The sequence below is a fragment of the Drosophila subpulchrella genome, chromosome X, assembly GCF_014743375.2.
Source record: "Drosophila subpulchrella strain 33 F10 #4 breed RU33 chromosome X, RU_Dsub_v1.1 Primary Assembly, whole genome shotgun sequence".
Taxonomy (NCBI): Eukaryota; Metazoa; Arthropoda; class Insecta; order Diptera; family Drosophilidae; genus Drosophila; species Drosophila subpulchrella.
Genome location: NC_050613.1, coordinates 29,156,731 through 29,175,549, shown reverse-complemented (window position 1 = coordinate 29,175,549; position 18,819 = coordinate 29,156,731). Strand labels below are relative to the sequence as shown.

Genomic DNA, 18,819 nt, shown 5'->3' with positions numbered 1-18,819 from the left:
ATTAACAATCAAATTCCAGTAAATAAACGAATTTGGCCATAGGAAATCGCAGCCCCAAATGAATCATCCGGGGAACCTGCTCTAAAAAATATCGAGTTACCCCGCGAATTCTTTTACTACGCACTGTTCGCTCCCTTTATTCCTCCGGCAGTTGCCCTCTCTTTCCTTCCTTAAATGCCAGACAGCGTGGCCCGACGCTCCATACGATCCATAAGATCCAAGCGATCCATGCTTCGAGTTCCGTTTCGATCCGCTCCGATTTCTGGCCGTGTGAGCGTTGGCATTTCAATTGTCCGACTGCCGCGTGGGTTTCTCTATTCCCCGTAGGGGGAGCCCACTGGGTGGGCGTGAGAAAAGCCCCTAAAGAGCCGTTGTCCGCTCGTTGACAAGCCTTTGATGCCGGCGATCTTGGCTTTCCAAAAATTATCCATATAAATATTAAAAATAACGTATTGGTACTTAAGACACGCAAAAGAGTTTTGTGAATCAAAATTTCGCTCGATATTTAATTCGATTATTGTTATAAAAAATAACATATTGGTACGTAAGATACGCAAAATTTTACTCGATATTTAATTCGATTATTGTTATTCCAAAGTTAATTTAAAATACCTATTATATATATGCCAGAACTGTGTATGAGCTACAATTATTATTTTCGCGCCTGATGCGGGCTTTCTTATTTCATATGTAGCGCCATTTTAAGCGATAAAGTTACATTAACATTGGTTTACCAATACCAGATACAATATCAAAATTAGTTCGATATCTGTTTGAAGTTTCAAACAAAAATAGTTATAATGAAATATCAATATTATGTATGTGTAAGCAGTAGTTGTAGAAGTAGTAGTAGTGTGACCAGTCTAGGCTCTGTTTAAGATTCTTCTGTGATATGATCGAGATATTACTAAGCCCCATCTCGCCTACCAGTATCTCTCATGTCTGGTACAAGCTCTACTCTTCCCCGAAATAATGCCGAACCATGGGGGCCGAATTCCTGAGAACAAAAACCCACATGCGACCCGAAAATCTTTCCAATCGTGCAATGCTGCGCAGCGAGGGACTCTCCCACTGCCGCACACACAGGCCGTGGAGTAAATGCTAATTTACGCATTTCAATAGTACAAGTTTTGGCGAAAATTTTAATTAGACTGCTTTTTTTTGAGGGCATTGTTGGGCGGACTACAATTCAGACCGACAAGTGAGTAGTTTTTACAGCGCAGACCGAATGGTGGCCCGTTTTTCGGGCCATAAATTGGCGTCCTTCATTGAACGGAGAGGAGTTCGAGTTCCGAGTTCGAGTTCGGGTGGTCGGGCCAACTTTTTTCTTTTATTGCCCGGCCTTCTCTCTCTTTTGCTCTCTGGCTCTCTTTCACTCACACAAAATGGGCGACGCACACTCTGGCAGTATAGCACCAATACCACGACCAGGGGCTCACCACTACATCGAAAGGTGGTCCAAAACTGGAAGTCGAAGGGAAAACTGGAAGGTTTTGCGTGTGCGAGAGGAGCACGGCTAGCTGCTGCTTGGAAGGCAAGTGCTGCTCTCCTCGCTCTCGCGCGGAATAGGTGTTGCACATGCGCCATGTTGCCGAGGGGAAGTCCCACATAGTGCCGCCCCGCTCGCACTCGCTGGGCGGGGAAGAGTGCGGCTAGCGTGCGACAGAGACCGCCCCTGAGCATTTACCGTTGCCGGGCAGTGCAGCCGGCGTCGGCGGCGCTGCCGGCGTGCTGCCGCCGCCGCTGCAGATGTTGCCGCTGCGTTTGCCACGATTTGAGGTCCTCGGAAGCGCAAAGCTCCGCTGGCCGTTTACCGTTTGTTAGCTGAATGCCTCCTTGGCCAAATCCCAGCGAAATGCAGAGCCAAGTCGGGGGCCAACCACCAGCAGCAACATTACGGCAGCAACACCACGGCAGCAACAGCACGCCAGCAACTGCGACGACAAAACTCCTGGTGCACATTAGCGCAGGCAACAGTTTAACGTGGAAATTATTGCGAATTTGTTGTGTGTTTTTCTGCGACGCGTGCCAGCGCAATATCGCATTTCGCATTTCGCACATCGCGTGAGCAGCAGCAATATTGCAACACAGAGCAGTTGCACTTGCTTGTTTTTTTTTTTGGGGCACTACCATGACTTTTTTTTTGGCCACAGCCGCATCTAGTCGTAGATCTAAATAGTAGCAATTAAAAATGCCGCAGCGTTCGCCCTTTGCCATTCAGGAGCTGCTGGGCCTGGCGGTGGCGGCAGCAACAGAAGCGCCCACCGACTTGACGACAACAACGGCAACTGTTGCCGGTGCAACGTTGGTGAAAGAGCGCCAAACGCCAACACCGCCAAAGACAACAATGCCAGATGCAACAGCAACAGCAGCAGCAGCAACAGCAACAGCAGCAACATCGTACAGCAGCGGAGCAGTGGCAACAGCCACTAGTGCGGCAACAGCCGAGGGCAATTTGGCAGCCGCCTTGGAGCCCCAGCAGCAGCACCACCACTACAGGGAGCACCACCAGATGACCATGGCCTCGCGAATGGCCTACTTCAATGCCCATGCGGCGGTGGCAGCGGCCTTTATGCCCCACCAACTGGCCGCGGCGGTGCACCACCACCATCAGCACCTGCCCCACCACCACGCGCACCACCCACACGGAGCCGCTGGTGGGCCGCCGCCGCCGCCTCCGATGCAGCACCACCACTCGCACCCGCACTCGCACCACCCGCTGCTGCATGCGCAGGGTAAGCCACTGTCCCCACCAACGAACTAACGAACTAACAAGCCACCCAACCACACTGAACAACCAACCAGATCTACCACGTTGAATGACTGAATTACTGAACTTGCCAAACCAATTAGTTATAAATACTATATGAATTATATATAGGAATTATAGGAATTTCGGTCTTCAGGGGGAATTTTTATTGATGTTCGTAAAAGTTCCACCCGAATTTCGAACAAGAAGATCTCAAAGTCTCCCTTTATAGGCAGGCTGTTGGTATAAAAATACTGTTATTATAAACAATAGGTCTATAGGTGATATTAGGGCAACTTATATTTATGGAACATTTATATATTTAACATTATTGAATAGTTTTCTACTTTATTTGATACAAATTATTGAAAATTTGCAACAGTTATTTTATGCAAAATTTTGAGACCTCATTTAATAACCAATGTTTTTCGCCGTGTGCATGTACAATGACAATCAAAGCTTAAACGCAATTAACAGTCGCAACTGGTTTTGTCACCTGCCAGACAAACACACACATTCGACTCACTCACACGCCACGTACAGTGGGGCGAATCGGGGTCTGGAGTGCCGCTTAGTTAGCATAAAAAGGGAATTAATCAACGGTGGACGTCCACCGTCCAGCCAAATCAGCTTTGCCCCACTACAGAGCTCCCACACCCCAAGCCCCACACCTCGTACCCCCAACCCCACCCACCAGTCCGCCCCCGGAGCACTCCACTCGAAAGCACCGCCACTCAAGTTGAGCTGCTAATTGCAGTGCGTGTGTGTGTGCGAAGGAGTGATCGGGTGGGGCAAAAGCGGTGCGGAGTGGAGCTCTTCGATCCTACACGTACATATATGTAGATTTACATGGCCAAATACTGGGTTAGAACTAGAATGACACAGAACCAAAATACTTTATAAAAAACATTTCTGAAGCAAAGGTATTCTAAGCTTTAGTATGGAAAATGTCCGTAGACATAGAAATATTTCTACTCAAACCGATTTCCAGAACAAATGAGCATAGAATGCGACATTTGTGTAGGTTCGAGTGGCTCGGTGCCACTGTAAGTGCTCCCTTTTCGCACACTGAGAAAAACCCACACACTCGCAGCGAACTCAAGTCGACCTGCTGTCTCTTGATTCAAAGCTCATTTGCAAGTGGCAATATCATCCCAAGTCGGGACGATGACAGCGAAGGCGATAAACAGAAAGGCACGGAAAAAAATGTGGGGAGTGCTACACTGGAAAGAGTTGGTGTGCTTCTATCAATAAAAAGACGAGTTGCTGAGATTGTTTTATTTGGGCAAAAGCACCTACTTAAAATTATCACTTAAAAGAATCCATCAGTTTAATTGGTAGACTATCATATTTTTTAGTTTTTAAATATATCATATATGTATTTTATTTTAATTAGGGAACATAATTTTTTTCTCTGTCAAAAGAGCGAGGCCTCCGATAATCTTCCAGATTCAAGTGGCAGCTGTTATTGTTGTTATTATTATTATAATTAGCGTTGAAACATCATCGTCATCTCCGATTTCCATTGCTCTGTACTGATTCACTGTGCCAATTTCAATGCGACTCCACGAACTTATATGTAGATATATCGAATTTGATTATTATACCCCGGCATAGGGTATCATAGTTTAAGTCAGAGGTTTGCAACGCAGAGATTGAGGCACGTCGTACTCTATGAAGAATATATATTGTTGATTTAACAGCCTAGTCAATCTATTTGTTCATGTCTCTCTTTCTGTCCGTTCCTACGCAAAATAGTATCTTAGTTTTAAGGCAGTTTTTGCCAAACCCTTCATTCGATCGGACTTTTATATCATGTAGCTACCGTATACTCTTTACTCTGGTATACTTTTTTTTATAATTTTACGGAAAAACGAATTTAATTTTATAAGAATTGGGCGACCCAATCATGTATGTACATCATATATTGGAATAATAAAATAGAAAAGTGTAAATTGAAACGAAATATTTGTTTGGTATTTCAGGATCAGGTTAAAATAACTACGCCTTTTATTTTTAAAAATGTTCAATATAAAATATCCTTTACAGATTCAAAACAAATTTGTAATTTGGAAAAATTGGATACCAAATCGTATAGTCTATTTATTGGCCTATTTGTATAGAAATCTATGGAGTGTAAATTTGCAAGGGTATACAAACTCCGAAGTTAGTTTAATTTCATCTTTTGATTTTTATAATTTGCTGGGGGTACACTTCCGGACCCTTTTGTGGACTTTTTTTGTTTACGTCTTTACCCCTTCTACTGGTTTTCCTGCTTTGTTTTAAAAATAATACTTTTTTTCGTTTATTGCATATTTCCCCAGCTTCGTCGTAATTTGTGTTTAATAAATGTGGGAAAGAGCGCGTTGGCTGCAAGAACTAATTTTGGGAATATTAGTTAATTGATCGGGTTTTTAATCGTAACAATGTCAAAACAACCTAGGCTAACGATCTCCATCACTTTTTGAGAAGTTTATTTTTGACCAATTTTTGCACTTTTTACAAGGAAATTTTGAAAATTGACCAAAAATTAATGTTTTTCGGTTTAAATGCCAATTGATTGGGAATTTAATTACGAGCTCAACGAGGTATGGCATTTCATATTCCGACTTTATTTCGCTAAAGGAAAATAATAGTAAAAGTAAGTCGAAAAAGAAAAAAAGCCTACTTCGGGAAGAAAAAGTTTCTATACACTTACCCTGAACAGGGCTTCTAATTTTTAGAAAACTAAAAACTAATTACTGGAATTGTTAGATAATGTTCCATTTTAATTTACTATCGTATTATTATATTTTGACATTAATTATGCGATCGGTCCTATGGCAGCTAACTTCTGACTGAAATCATTATACCCCTTACAGGGTAAAAATACTACTGTTTAGTTATTTCATAACTATGTTAGGATGTTTTTAGCAGGAATGAGTTAAGCTGAGTTATGATTGCTTGTTCAAAATAATAACTATAATCTAGTCATATACTTTAGGGAATGTCACAGTCGAATTTTAATGATTGACTTTTAATTAGATAATCATTAACTAAGTCATGTATTTTAGGGTATATCGCAGTCGAGATTCCCTCTGTTATTGTTAGTGCTTAGTTTTATGCTGCTTACTGTTGCTTTGTGCTTTTCATTCACGTCATCGTATTTAATTTTGCATACTGTCGTCCCTTTCTGCTCCTCATGTCGCACAAATATTTCGGGCCTGCTTTGTTGATTTTATACCCATTTGCGTGCCCAGTTCGTCAATTAAAAATTCGCGTCAAGTTCGGTCGGATTTCGGGCGGATTTCCTGTCCAGAGCTGAGTATTTGGCGCCTTCCATTAAGTGCCTTTGATCTCTTACCAGAAAGGAAAACAGATCGGAAAATTGGTTACCCACCGCCAGCGCAGAGGGGCGTGGGGAGGGCGGCGAAAACGATTTTTCTTCGCTTTCCCCACATTTAATTGACAATTTCCACTTTGGCTCCTCGCATCGCTTTGTTGTGACAGTCGTTTTGATGTGTTTACACACCGACAAGCAAACACCCGCAAACACGGCCGCAATTCTGCGTGTGCTCGTGGACTGTTGTTGCAAATATTTCGGCAATTTACTTGCGGCTCGAAATTAACCATTTAGGATTTTCTTGTCTGGCTGCCAAGAATACATGGACTAAGAATTGGCAAAAAATTAAGGTGAAAGTACATGCATGTGTAAGAGCATACTTCAATCAAGAGTAGCGATTTCACATGAATTGGAAAAGTTACAGGTTTTCCAACTCGAAAGCATGTAACTCACTGACTATTATATTTTTGTTTCCCTTGGCAACGGAAGTGTTGCAATCAATGGCTCCAGAATTGCTAATTGCTGCCTGTCAGTCTCCCGAAAACCCTATCCCCCTCCATCCATCCGTGTAGGTATGCACATATCTGCCTGCTCCGCCCTTTGATATTTGAGCCACTTTGCTAATAGCCTGCCCCAAAAGTACATATCTGTGTGTGCATCCTTGGCTGATAAAAATATTCTTAATTGTAGTTTGCCTCGGACATTGTGTGCGGTCGTCTTTTGACTTTGCTTTGATTTTGAGTTGACGTAAATTAGAAAAAAGTGGGAAAAAATAAATTCGGTGGTGGGGGAAAAGTGCCGACAAACGCCCTTCGTTTTTTGAGTGAGCGGACGAACTGTCGAGTGCGCCCCCCACCCACCAACACCCCACACCACCCCACCCCACCGGTGCTTAACCCCTTACTTCCCGCAATTTCTGCATTGTCTGAGGTGTGAAAATGTTCGACGTCAGCGTTCCACGAGTGCAGTTATTGTTTCAGTTGTTGTAGCTGCACTTTGCACCTCCTCTCCTCCCCCACCCAACCTTTTTACGCTCTTGTTTTTGGCACTTTGTCACACTTTTTCGCTTTGATTTTTTGCGAATTTAAAAGTCAATTAAAGCAACTTGACGAACGAAGTGCCGAGTGCCACTCAAGGGTTAATTTGTCCGTGTCGGTGTGAGTGTGAGTGTGAGTGAGTGCGAGTGTGAGGGTGAGGCGCGACTGTATGGGTGAGCGTGCAAGTTGACTCACTGCGATTTGCATTGGGCGGAATCAGCGGCAAAAGTGTACGATTTTCCCAAACGGAAATCACAATAGTAGTAAGAGCGATAGGTACAGCTGTGTAACAAGTACCGAATTGTTTCAGCATTTATTATAGTGATCATTTCGATAAGGCAAAATCCCAACAAGAACTAAAAATATGTTCAAGCAACACAGACTATTTTTATCCGCCAACTCCCCACTATATAAGCATTTGGGTACTCATAAGCCGGCTTTTCTGCCCCGTCACATGGCAATCAGAGCCGGGTAATTCGTGCCCAAAAGCTCAACTCACTTTGACTGCACACCCAGACGCTTCCAGAGGCGTCGTTGGGGGGGCTTTGTGGGAGCTGGGCAGGAACCCCCTTGGAGAACGCCCTTGCGCTGCGCTAATTTTATAACGCAAATAAACACGATTTGGCACTTGAGTTTGCTTCTTCAGCGGCTCGAAAGTGGGATTCCGGTACGGATTTGGCTTTGGTTTTGGATTCGAATTTGAATTCGAGTTCGGAACTCGGAATTCGGTTGCTTTCACTGGCCAACAGCAGCAGCAGCAGCAGCAGCATTCAACATCACCAACGGCAACGGCAACGTCAACACCAACAATCAACAACTACGACTGCTAATTATTCATAGCATGGCCATCTATCTGGCCATTTGGAGTGGCTACTCAGCACTTTTTCGGCTGGAAATTGTTTCAATTGTGGACGCGATGTGATTCACCTGGCCGAGCGACCGAGTTCACGGTGGATGCCGGATAGGTTATTTGTTCGTTTTTTATCGGCCTGAGTCTTTGGGTTAGTAGTTAAGCTGGGAAAACACAGCACCACCGAAAATTGTCTAGCCTCAGAGAAGAAGTTAACAACTTATCGTTACTATGGTAAAGATAATGACGTAATATTAACGAATATTATTTAGGTATTATTTTTCAGAGCGATACTTTAATTTAAAACCTGCGAAAGAGTCGGTCAAAATGTTCCGATCTCAAAGTGGGATTACATTTGTTTGAGTTTTTCCAAAAAGTCTACCAAAAGTCCTTAAATATATTCATGGTTTTAGGCCCAGTTTCACTGAAGATAGACTTTGGTGACCCCGATCATTTTTTTAAGGCTTAGCAGAAGCACTAAGCACATTCGATAGAATATTATTATTAATTTATCAGCTGTCTGTGCTTGTAAATTATATAGGATAACCTTGTATTCTCGCAATATGATTTTAATTATAATGCAGTTGGTTCATTTATTACACTGAAACAAGACCCGCATAACTATGAAGTGATAGTTTTGAGTAGTATACAATGAATTCACTTGGTTTTCACTCACGACGCCCGGTGCATTGCTCAGTACGTAGGTACATAGTTCGGAGTGGGACACCGAAGCGGCTACTTTGCATGACCTCCGGCGGTCGGCGGCGCATTGCGGCGGATGCTCACGACCCACACGCTCCACGATCGCCTTGTGCGGTCCGCCTTTGCCCCCGGTCGCCTGGTATTTTCTCCATGGTTTTCCCATATTTACCCCAAGTTCGCGGTAAGTCCCCTTCCGCCGGCGACCCATATCAGCTATTGTCGAGCGTTAATCAGTTTATAAATACTTCGTCACTTGCAGCTCCCTCGTTTTGTTTCAGCAGTTCTTTAGAGCAGTTTCGCGCACTATATGTAATATCGAATTTCATCGGCAAATGGAATTTCTGGCGGAGAGCTAATAAATGCGGTTTGATTGTCGACATAATCGTCATCGTTATTATTGTTGGCATATGTCGAGATCCCTTTGTGTTCGCTAAATGCGTCACCGTGAAACAATTGAGGACTACAGCTTGCGTTCCACTTTCAGTTCCATTGCAGTGCCAAGCTCCCAGCCCCGGCTTCCATTCCCCTTTAGAACCCCGAAACAAAGCCAAACCCAAGCCCAAGCAGAACCGAGCTACAACGAACTCTAGAGACGAACGCCTTGAAACAATGAAACATCGACCAGAAATTAGCGCGGTTGTCTGTCAAATTTGATTTTGCTTTGATATGTCACTCGCCTGCCGGGGGTAGGGGCGCAGAAGGGTTAACGAGGCGAGGTAGGGGTTAAGACTGCGGGGCGAGCTTGTCTCGATTTCGATTTCGACATCGAGGTCGCCGATTTGCATTTCTGAGTGCCGGCAATACTCAGAGAAAAGTCTTCTAGTCTTTCAAAGTTTTATTACAAATTCCTGAAATAAACTGTGATCAGAATTATTGTTTATTAAGAATATATGTTTTGGCATGAAGTATTGCATTATTTATTTTTTTATGATCCTGGACTGTTTGCTTTCTTCAAGAATATTTTAGTTTTTGTGTTTCATTCTGAAAATTTTTTCGGTGTACATATGTTCGCGTTCTTGAATATCTACCATGTGTAAGCAACGTTTTCTTTGCAATTCTGTGAGTGTTATTTTCGAGGTCCTTGTCTGGCTAATAAATGCAAGAAATCCCAACATTACTTTTTGCTTTTTGTATAGTTCGTTGCAAAAAATCCATCACAAAATATTAAAATTCTTAGGCTGGATCGCCTGATTGAGAATTTAATAACGAGCTCATTGAAGTATGGCATTCCTCATTCTGACATAAACAAACTAATATTTTTTCTTTACTTATTTATTTATAATTTTTTTATTTATTTCGCAAGATTATTGTACAAGCACCTATTTTTTTGGGTCGAAAAATAGGTAGTAGGACTTCAGACAAAAATACCCATTTTTCTGCGGCTTTTCAAACGTAACTTGGTCAAAACGAGGCGCACAGATAAAAGACCGACTGTTTTAAGCAGCTAACAACTTAGGCTAACGATCCCCATCACGTTTCGGAAAATTTATTTTTTCACCAATTCTTCCAATTTTTGCAAAAATGTTTTTTTGCGAAAATTGGGCAAAAATTTAAGTTTCCAGGTTGAAATGCCAATCGATTGGAAATTAAATTTTGAGCATAATGAGGTATGACATTCCGTATTTCGATCTTTTTTGGCACCATGTCGACCAAAATACTATTTTTTTTTGTTACAAAATTAAAAAAAACGACTCAAGGCAGCGATTGCAATAAAGCTTTAGCTGAAATACTTACTGATTGTCCCAGCTTAATAATGTATTCACGATCTTTTCTTATTTTCAGGATTCCCGCAGCTGAAAGGCTATGCCGCAGGAGCCGCAACATGCTTACCCGGTAAGTCCAGTCACTTATATGCAATCCGAGGGTTACATATTTTAAGGGAAGCCTAAAGGTAGGCTTCCTGATTCCTCGGACCGTAATCCTTTCTTGCCATCCTTTGAGCGAAGCCAAAAAAGCTGAATCCTTCGACCACCAGGGGGCGCTTGCTTCGCGCTCTGCCCTAATTAATGGGCATTCCTGCACTTCAATTTGAGTCATGGAAGCCGGTTCCCCTGGGTTCCTTGAGGGCGGGGGCGAGGGCGTGGCCAAGGACAACGGGTAAAGGGTAAAGCACACAGCGTAAATTTCACATGTCGCGCACATAAATTCTCCAAATTGCTAATAAAATAAACAATTTAGCTAACGAAAAAACGAAGAGGAGAATACACACACATGCTAGAGACAAAAGTCAAATAATGAAATTTCCATTTTCATTTTGTTGCATTCGTAACGGGCAATAAATATTTTCAACGTACGCTTTTATACGCAATTTGCACGCGCATACATCTCTCCTCACATCCTCACGGCCTCACCGCCTCACATGTCCTGTCGTCCTGTCGCCCCTCTCTTTCGCTCCCCCTGGTGCCGTCTCTTTCTGCCCAACCCTTTCGACAGGGGCGCACACAAGTACAGGGGAATCCCAAAACAAAGGCGAATGAAATGCGAAGCGCATAAACTTGTCTAATAAGAAGGGATCTGGAAACTGGTTCGAAGGATACGGATGGGAAAGGAGGTGCTGCCAGGGGCGGAGAAGGGGGTCTCAACGGGTAGAGCGGCCTGGGAAAGCCACAATGAGTGCACCAATAAATCGGAGCAGGCTAGGAGCCGCACATCAGCACAAATTGATCCACTGAAACTGTGTTCCCAGATACTTTAATTTGATAATTGGTTTTTAAGACTAAAGTTAATAATTTACATATACTTACAATTATGAGGCATCCTTCCCCCATTGTTATAGGCCCTTCTTGGGACACTTGGCCCTACTTAATTGCCCTTTTGTCGCTGTTGTGCCTCCGCTGCTCCCGAGGACGTTCTTCTAAGACTCTAATCTCCGACTGGGCCAGGCAACACGAACTTGGCCACTTGGCCGCGCATTCTTTCCATTCTGTTTTTATGGACGAAGTGCCCTGCTTAAGTCTTCCACTCGACGCCTGCATTCTTCCAGAGGAAAAGCCGAAGCCGGCGGGAAAGCGGGGAAATCCGGAGCAAGGGGGCAGCCACTTTTGAGCCATTTGCTGCGAGCAGATTGCAAGACAAGATTACACAAAAGCCAAGGAAAAGCGAAGAAGCCGAGAGACTGACAAGTAGGGCAATTTGCCTTGAAAAACGGGAGGGAAGCCGGGGAACCGAGAAGAGTGGGGCTGTTGCACCATCGTGTTGCACTTGTCATGGCTAAGATTTTAATTGGCATTTTTTCCCCTTCGTGGTGCTCTGCCACCCCAGAATCCTTTCTCCCGAGCGTGTCTAAGTTTTATTTGCTGGCCATGTCGAAAGGCAGGCTGGCCCAGAAAATTGTACGGCTTAATTGAAACACGCAAGACAAACACGGTGAGAAACACACAGCACACATGTGTAGAGCGAAACCAATCGCGATTCACGCCGCACCAGTTGACTGAATACGTGAATATGTCAGGGTGATAAAAGGCACAAGATGGTCTGACAAATGTGTGAGGGGGTTAGGGTTATGGTATTAAGGAATACCATACATTAGTCGCGGAATCGATTAAGATATCAGTATCTACGAAAAAGTGGAATACCACCAAGGATTAGCTTATGAAACATGGGAAAATTATAGACTGAGAAGTTAGAAAAGTAGAAGTGTAGGAGCTTTACCTCTTTTATGTTTCTTTACTGTCTTAAATTTGTTTTTAACCTGTATCCACTATTTTCAATGCAAATTTTGAGGACGCGTACCTCAATCGACTTTGTCTGGAAATTATACGGAAATTCGCTTTGACATTGTCCGCCATTCGTCCCCGTCTAATTGCTCCTGTCTGCCTGCCCCCTGACCCCACCCTCCTTACTCCCCACCGACCCCGCTGCCGTCTCTTTCTGCCAACCTCTTGCCGGCTCTTTCGGACGGACCCGGATCCCTTGCCCCCTGTTCTGTTCCTCGTAATTTGCGCACTCAATGGAAAATTGTTAATTAGATTCCTTGCTTGTCGTGTGACTGCTTCCTCTTCTTCGTTCCATTGTCTCGTCACCACTGGGAAAATCCACCCACCAGGTCGCCCCCCTTTTGGGCGGCAGCGTTTTAGCCAGCTTTGCGTCAGTGTTGGTTAACGTGATTGCTGTTGGCAGTAACGCTTCTGTGTTGCCACCTATTTCGCATAGTGTTGTGCGCTATGGCTTAAATTGGGGACTAGAAAGACCGTCAATACAGATTCGGTATGACTTTACAAAGTTAAAAAAAAGTGGATTCCATATACTTATATTTAAAAATCGGACAAAACGATAATGTATATTAACATTTAATATCCTAAACAGAAGAAGAAATTATTATCTAAATGAGTAGTCAACGTTTGCTTTAAAGTAGCCGCGACGACAGCACAGTATCTTAGCCCTTTCGCTGCTTTTGGGCCCACTAAGCCGCCTTTGCCTTCCGTTCCGCTTCACCAACCCAAGCGAACTCAACGAACTTTAAGTGCAAAGCGTTTTGGCCGGCAGCAACAACAACGAAATAGTGTAATAACGACAACAACAGGAGTGGCACAATTTTTGCACAGAGACTTTTTGCTCTTTCACTTTTTGCAAGCACCTCGAAAGTGGGCTTTTTCCTTTCTGGTGAAACCTCGCAGCATTAACAAAGTGCACGAAGTAATGCTATCGAAAGAGATAGACACATGCTTGCAGAAAGAGACGCAAATATAGCTGGAGAATGCGGCAGCATATGCCTAGGATATTTTAGGATATTTTTTAGTACCCTGTAATAATCCGATATGTAAATAAACCGACTAAAATAAGGAAAGTCTCTTCTAGAATTACCAAACGGAACATAATTTTCCGAAGCCATTTAATAAAATTATAATGTATGTAATATACTCGAAGTGATTGGCGGATAATCCATAAATACCTATCGAATATTTATTGACGAATAATATTCTTTATAAGCTAGTTTCGATTTTTAGTCTATGGTAATCTTAAGTATCATATTTTAAAGTTATTATTTTAGATACATTTATTACACTTTCGGTTACCTGGGATGCCTGAAGATATATTAACGGGCATTATAAACACAATAAATTAGTTGATTGGGTAATAAAGCTCTGGTTCGGCAAGCCTGCGATCGCATCAATATTCTGAAATGCCATTATTAACCTGCCGACATCAAAAACCGAGCTATCAAAGCTGTTAATTGGAGCATTTACTGGTCCACTCACCACAGCCCCTTTCTGATTTTCTGCGCTGGCGTCGCGTTTGTGGCCTCTGTTTGATTCCTCAAGCAAATAATTCAATTTCATTTCTAATTAGTACGAAAAAAGCGTACGAAAATGAGCGAAAATCCGAATGGCAGTTCAGAGCACTCCCACTCCCACTCCCACACACACAAGCATAAAAACGCAGCCACTTTGGTGCTAATGCAAATTGCGAATTGCGAATTGCGAATGCCCCTTCAGCGATGACGTCGTCGCTGCCGCTGCCGCTGCCTCGGCTGGCGTCGACTGCGCAGCGACGGCGCTGCCGCGTTGCCAACAACTCAGCCACTTTATTAGCGTATTTTGCCACGAAACTGTTTATGCGACACACACACACCAGCGCACACCAGCACACCAGCACACACGCACTCGCACTCACACACATGCAGCCGCTGCGGACCAACACACAGACGAGGAATTAGTCATTTTGTTGGTTACTTGATGCGTGGCGGGGAAAGGCGGGAAAGTGGGTGGGCGGGTAAAAGTGGGGGCAGGTCGTCCCTGCTTGGGCGGAGAAAGCCGGAGCAACGAGGCCAGAGGAAGAGCCACACTGCAAGCATTTCGTATGTTTAGTTCAGAATAAAACCTATCTGGAGAGGCTATACGATTTCTAGAGCACCATTGTAGTGATATTATAAGGAATTGTACAGCAAATATCTTAAGTCACTGGAGCGAACATTTATCTGTCAAGTAGGGCAATAACATACTCAATTAAAGGTAGAGGTTCTATAAATCAAGACTTAGGGACTTCTAGCCCTTGATTTTCTGATATAAGATCACAGGCTTAGGTGCCGCAAAGTATGGATATAATAAAAAAATCTTCTAATTCTATTCAGTTTTAAAAGCACTTATTTTAGGTGTCGGAAAGTATGCAATGGAATTGTTCTTAACGTCTGATATTGGCCTCGGTCCACATTATTCTCCCTGTACTTTTGGCCAGCAAAAATGAAGCAGCTTACAAAGTGAACAGTTCAGAAGAACACCATGGGATGAAACGGAAACGGAAAGGGAGTGGCGATGGGGAAACGAAATGCAGTGAAAATTCGACGGGGCTAGGGAAGGGAAAACCCCCGTTGGAAGCGACAACATTTTTTATGCGCTTTTGAGCAAATTAGATTTCCTAATTAAATTTTCTAGTGAAATGCGCATAAATTTCATAAAATATACTCGCCAGGCAAGAAAGAGAGGGGCGACTTAACATTCTTTGTGCCGAAAGCGAGAAGAGAGAAAGAGAAGGCGCGAGCGAGTGAGAGGGAGAGGGAGAGAGAGAGAGAGGGGAGGAGAGTTGTCGCCTTTCATTTGGGTGGCGACATTTTTCGCTCTGGCATTTTTCCCAGCTGACGTCGCCGACATCCTTTCGTCCTGCATCCTTCGTCGTCGTCTGCTTAAAGTAATTAACTAAGAAAATTTTAATTGCTAATATGTTGTGATGCATGTGTGTGTGAGAGCGAGTGTTAGTATGCATGTTGGCATGTTGGCGGCGCTCCTAGTGTGTGTGTGTGTATGAGCTCATTAAAAGCGAGAAAGAAATTCAAAGTTGCCTACTTTTGTGCGTTCCGAATTAACTGATTCGTGGATTTGTCACTCACTTATTTTAGGTATTCAAGAAGTGGAGCTTAAATATATTTAATTTTATTTTTATTACAAACTTTTATAACTTATTCTTTTAAAATAGGATAGCTTAACTTAGTGCACAACGCAGCGAAAATCAAAATGTCAAAAACTACCTTTTATTATTTTGAAAAAGCAGATGCTATGGCTTAATAAGATTCTGCCCGTGAAATACATACCCAATAATTGAGAGAGCCCCGAAACGATTTGCCGATACCCGAAAAACCAGAACAATTAAATTCCCTTTAGCGTACCTTGATTCCTCCTGGCGAAATGCATTTCTGCCTGGTAATTCAAGATGCAATTTTCAGCCTTCATTACACGCATTTTCACTAGCAGCTCCGGAGATATTTTTCACGAACATTTAGTGGGAAAATCGGGGAAACGGGAAGTGGAATGTTAATGGGGATGAGGATGAGGCTTCACTTGAACCACTCGTCAGCCACAACAGCCTTCTTCTACTTCATTTTTCATATCGAATTTCAATGCAAAATGTTTTTTCTGGCTGCACGAATGCGCCTCTGCTTGTGTGTTTTGTTTTTCATAGTTTTCCACACTTTTCCATACTTTCCATACTGCGGAGTGGTCCAGACCACTCGATCACCGAACTGTGCATTTATGTTTTCCGGGTGCTCCAGGCTCCAAGTTCGATTTGGCCAAAACAAGGTTGCTTGGCAACCCTCGAAGTCCTCGGTTTCTCAATTCGCCAAGTGGGCTCGATCCTACGGCCTCGACTCATCTCCAATCCCCAGACTCATCAGCAACCTAAACTTATCCTGAGGCCGCTCAACTTTTCACACAGGAAAAAAATAATGTAAGGAGAACATTACAAGTTTTCTTTTTAAATAACATATTAAAGTATAATTTATGTAAATCTATTAAAAAGGCTAATGTTTATATTTTTAACAAGTTGATGGTCAATTAAATTAATGATATAAACCTTAGCATTTATACTTTGATAATAAAGTGTTTTCAATATAAATGTTTATATTCGATGCATTAAAACCACAGTGCAGATATAATAAAATTATTAATTAGGTTTTTACGACTTTTTTCACTGTGCAAAAACTCCACTGCCACTCATCGGAACTCAAAACGCGCCTGTCAACGCTTGTCAGCTCCTTCCTTCGAACCGAATCCCCATCCAGTGCCATCCTCTGTGGACGCTTTCACTTTTCCCCGCTTTTCACAGCCTTCTCAAGTGGGGTTTTCCTTGGAACAAAATTGATGTGTGTGACAACCCCAAAAACAAAACAAAACCAGAAATAAACGGCAGACAAGTGGGAAACTAGATACAATTATTAAATATTAAAAAAACATAGCACCGAAACCACTTCAAGTCGCGCTTCAGTGCCATGTGTTTTCCGGCACCGGGTCGTGGGATTCTCATCAACTAATTTGACAAGTCCGCATATAGTATAAAGGCGGCCGACAAACTTCAGGAGGGGAAAGCAGATCGAGTGGAGATTACGGGGAATAAGGAGTATTTTTACACACGATCAGAAAAGTGTAGGCTATTAGAAGCCCGAAATACCGATAAGGAGACTAATGGCAAGACAAAGTATGATTAATATCCCGAATGCTTTCAGGTTCCCTGGGGCCCAAGGACTTCGTCATGGAGAGCTTGAACGGGTTCGGAGTGGGTCCGAATAGCAAAAAGAAGAAGAAGAAGCGGCGGCACAGTCGCACCATATTCACCAGCTACCAGCTGGAGAAACTGGAGGAGGCCTTCAAGGAAGCCCATTATCCCGACGTCTATGCCCGCGAAATGCTGTCCCTGAAGACGGAGCTGCCCGAGGATCGTATACAGGTGAGTCAGTCCTCGGTAATCCGATATGTGTGCATTGTCTCTCGCGCGAGTTCTTGGTCCCTCCATTCGCTTTCGGTCGCTTAATGAATTAACGAACTAATTATGTACATCCGTCGAGGAGGTGTTTGCTGTTGGCAAAACAAAAACGCGGCCAAGGAATTTGCATTTCCTCCGAGCCCACAGAGGTCCTTTGTCTCTGCTCTCTCACATGCTTGTTTGGATGTCTCCGCCCTGATTTTTCACACCTCCTTCAATTTGTGTGTGCAGCGTCATCATGGCAAGCCGTTTATAAGCAGCAACCAGGATCGGAATCTCAAGTGCAGCCCATCCGACAGAAGCTCTCTTCATTTATCGGGTGGCGAGCATCTCATAAAGTTGGCCCTTCTTAAATGCTCTATGATATCGTTGAGGGGGCTGTTGCATTTGGAACTTAATATTTTTTTTGGGGCTGTGACATTTGGAACTTAATATATTTTTTTCGGTGATCAGAATATTCAATTCATCGAAAACAGCTTGGAAATGTTTAATATTTATGTTATTTAAAAACGCCCCATCCCCGATCATTTATAGCACCCTCAATTGAAATCGATTTTGAACCACTTTGTGAATCGGGACCTAATTGAATCTGAAAAGACAATGTCATATGGGCATAGGTAAAAATGTGCGCTGCACTGCGAGCAACGCAAAATCCGGAAATCATTTAAAGTCTGATTCACGCTGGGCAAGTGAGATGGCGACGTGGTGAGGGGCGGTGGGGAGGGGGAAAGCGCAGAAAATTTCAGCAACGTTTGCGAATTTATAATTAAGCATTTTAATGGCCGTTATTGTTCTAAGTCCCTGGCCCGCGGGAGCGAGTGAGACGGGAATACCTGCAGGTCTGTCTGTGTGTGTGCCTTCATCGAGCAAACTTCAGCTGAGCCAAATTGCCACCCTTAAAAGGCAGCCCCAAAAGGCTGTGTGTGTGTGATTAATTAGCACGCAAAAAGAGTAATTATGGCGCGATTTCTTGGCGAATTTGCCCTTTTTCATCCACTCGCTTGCTTTCAGTTCTGGGTTGTCAATCGGATGGGTTCGAATCGGTTGTTTTCGGAGCCGGCTCTTTGGGGCTCTTTACTGGAATGCTAATGGTACGCTCTTCCAGGTTCCGGGCACTTAGATATTAGCACTTGTCAATGCAAATTCAGGAATGAATCCATTTACTTGTTTTAAAGGGGCTCGCTTTTCACTATATCATCTTTATCCGTAATTTCACAGATGGTAACGTTTTCCAACTTAAAAAACAGAATTTTTAGTGAATTCCAATTTGAATTTCCTTTCCCTAAGCACTTATTTCGACTTTTATCCTGGACTTCTAACGATAGCATTTCATAGTTCCCATATCGAAATCATTAGCAAAATATGGTTATACTGCTCAATATAACCAGTGTTAGGTTGTTCGAATATCATATGGAACTTATATATGAACTATCCTTAATGAACGTTGTTCATTTTAACTGGGTGGAGT

The 18,819-nt window shown here is 43.2% G+C and overlaps 1 protein-coding gene across 2 annotated transcripts in view; it reads left to right on the top strand.

Moving 5' to 3' along the window:
* The first annotated feature begins 1,958 nt into the window (after positions 1–1,958).
* LOC119557510 (protein bunched, class 2/F/G isoform) overlaps positions 1,959–18,819 on the top strand; it is a 37,740-nt gene continuing 20,879 nt past the window's right edge. For both annotated transcript variants that reach the window (XM_037870282.1, XM_037870283.1), the window contains exons 1-3: positions 1,959–2,735; positions 10,443–10,493; positions 17,095–17,315. In XM_037870282.1, the coding sequence (XP_037726210.1) occupies positions 2,192–2,735; positions 10,443–10,493; positions 17,095–17,315 (816 nt within the window). In that variant the 5' untranslated portion in view covers positions 1,959–2,191. The remainder of the gene's footprint in view (positions 2,736–10,442; positions 10,494–17,094; positions 17,316–18,819) is intronic.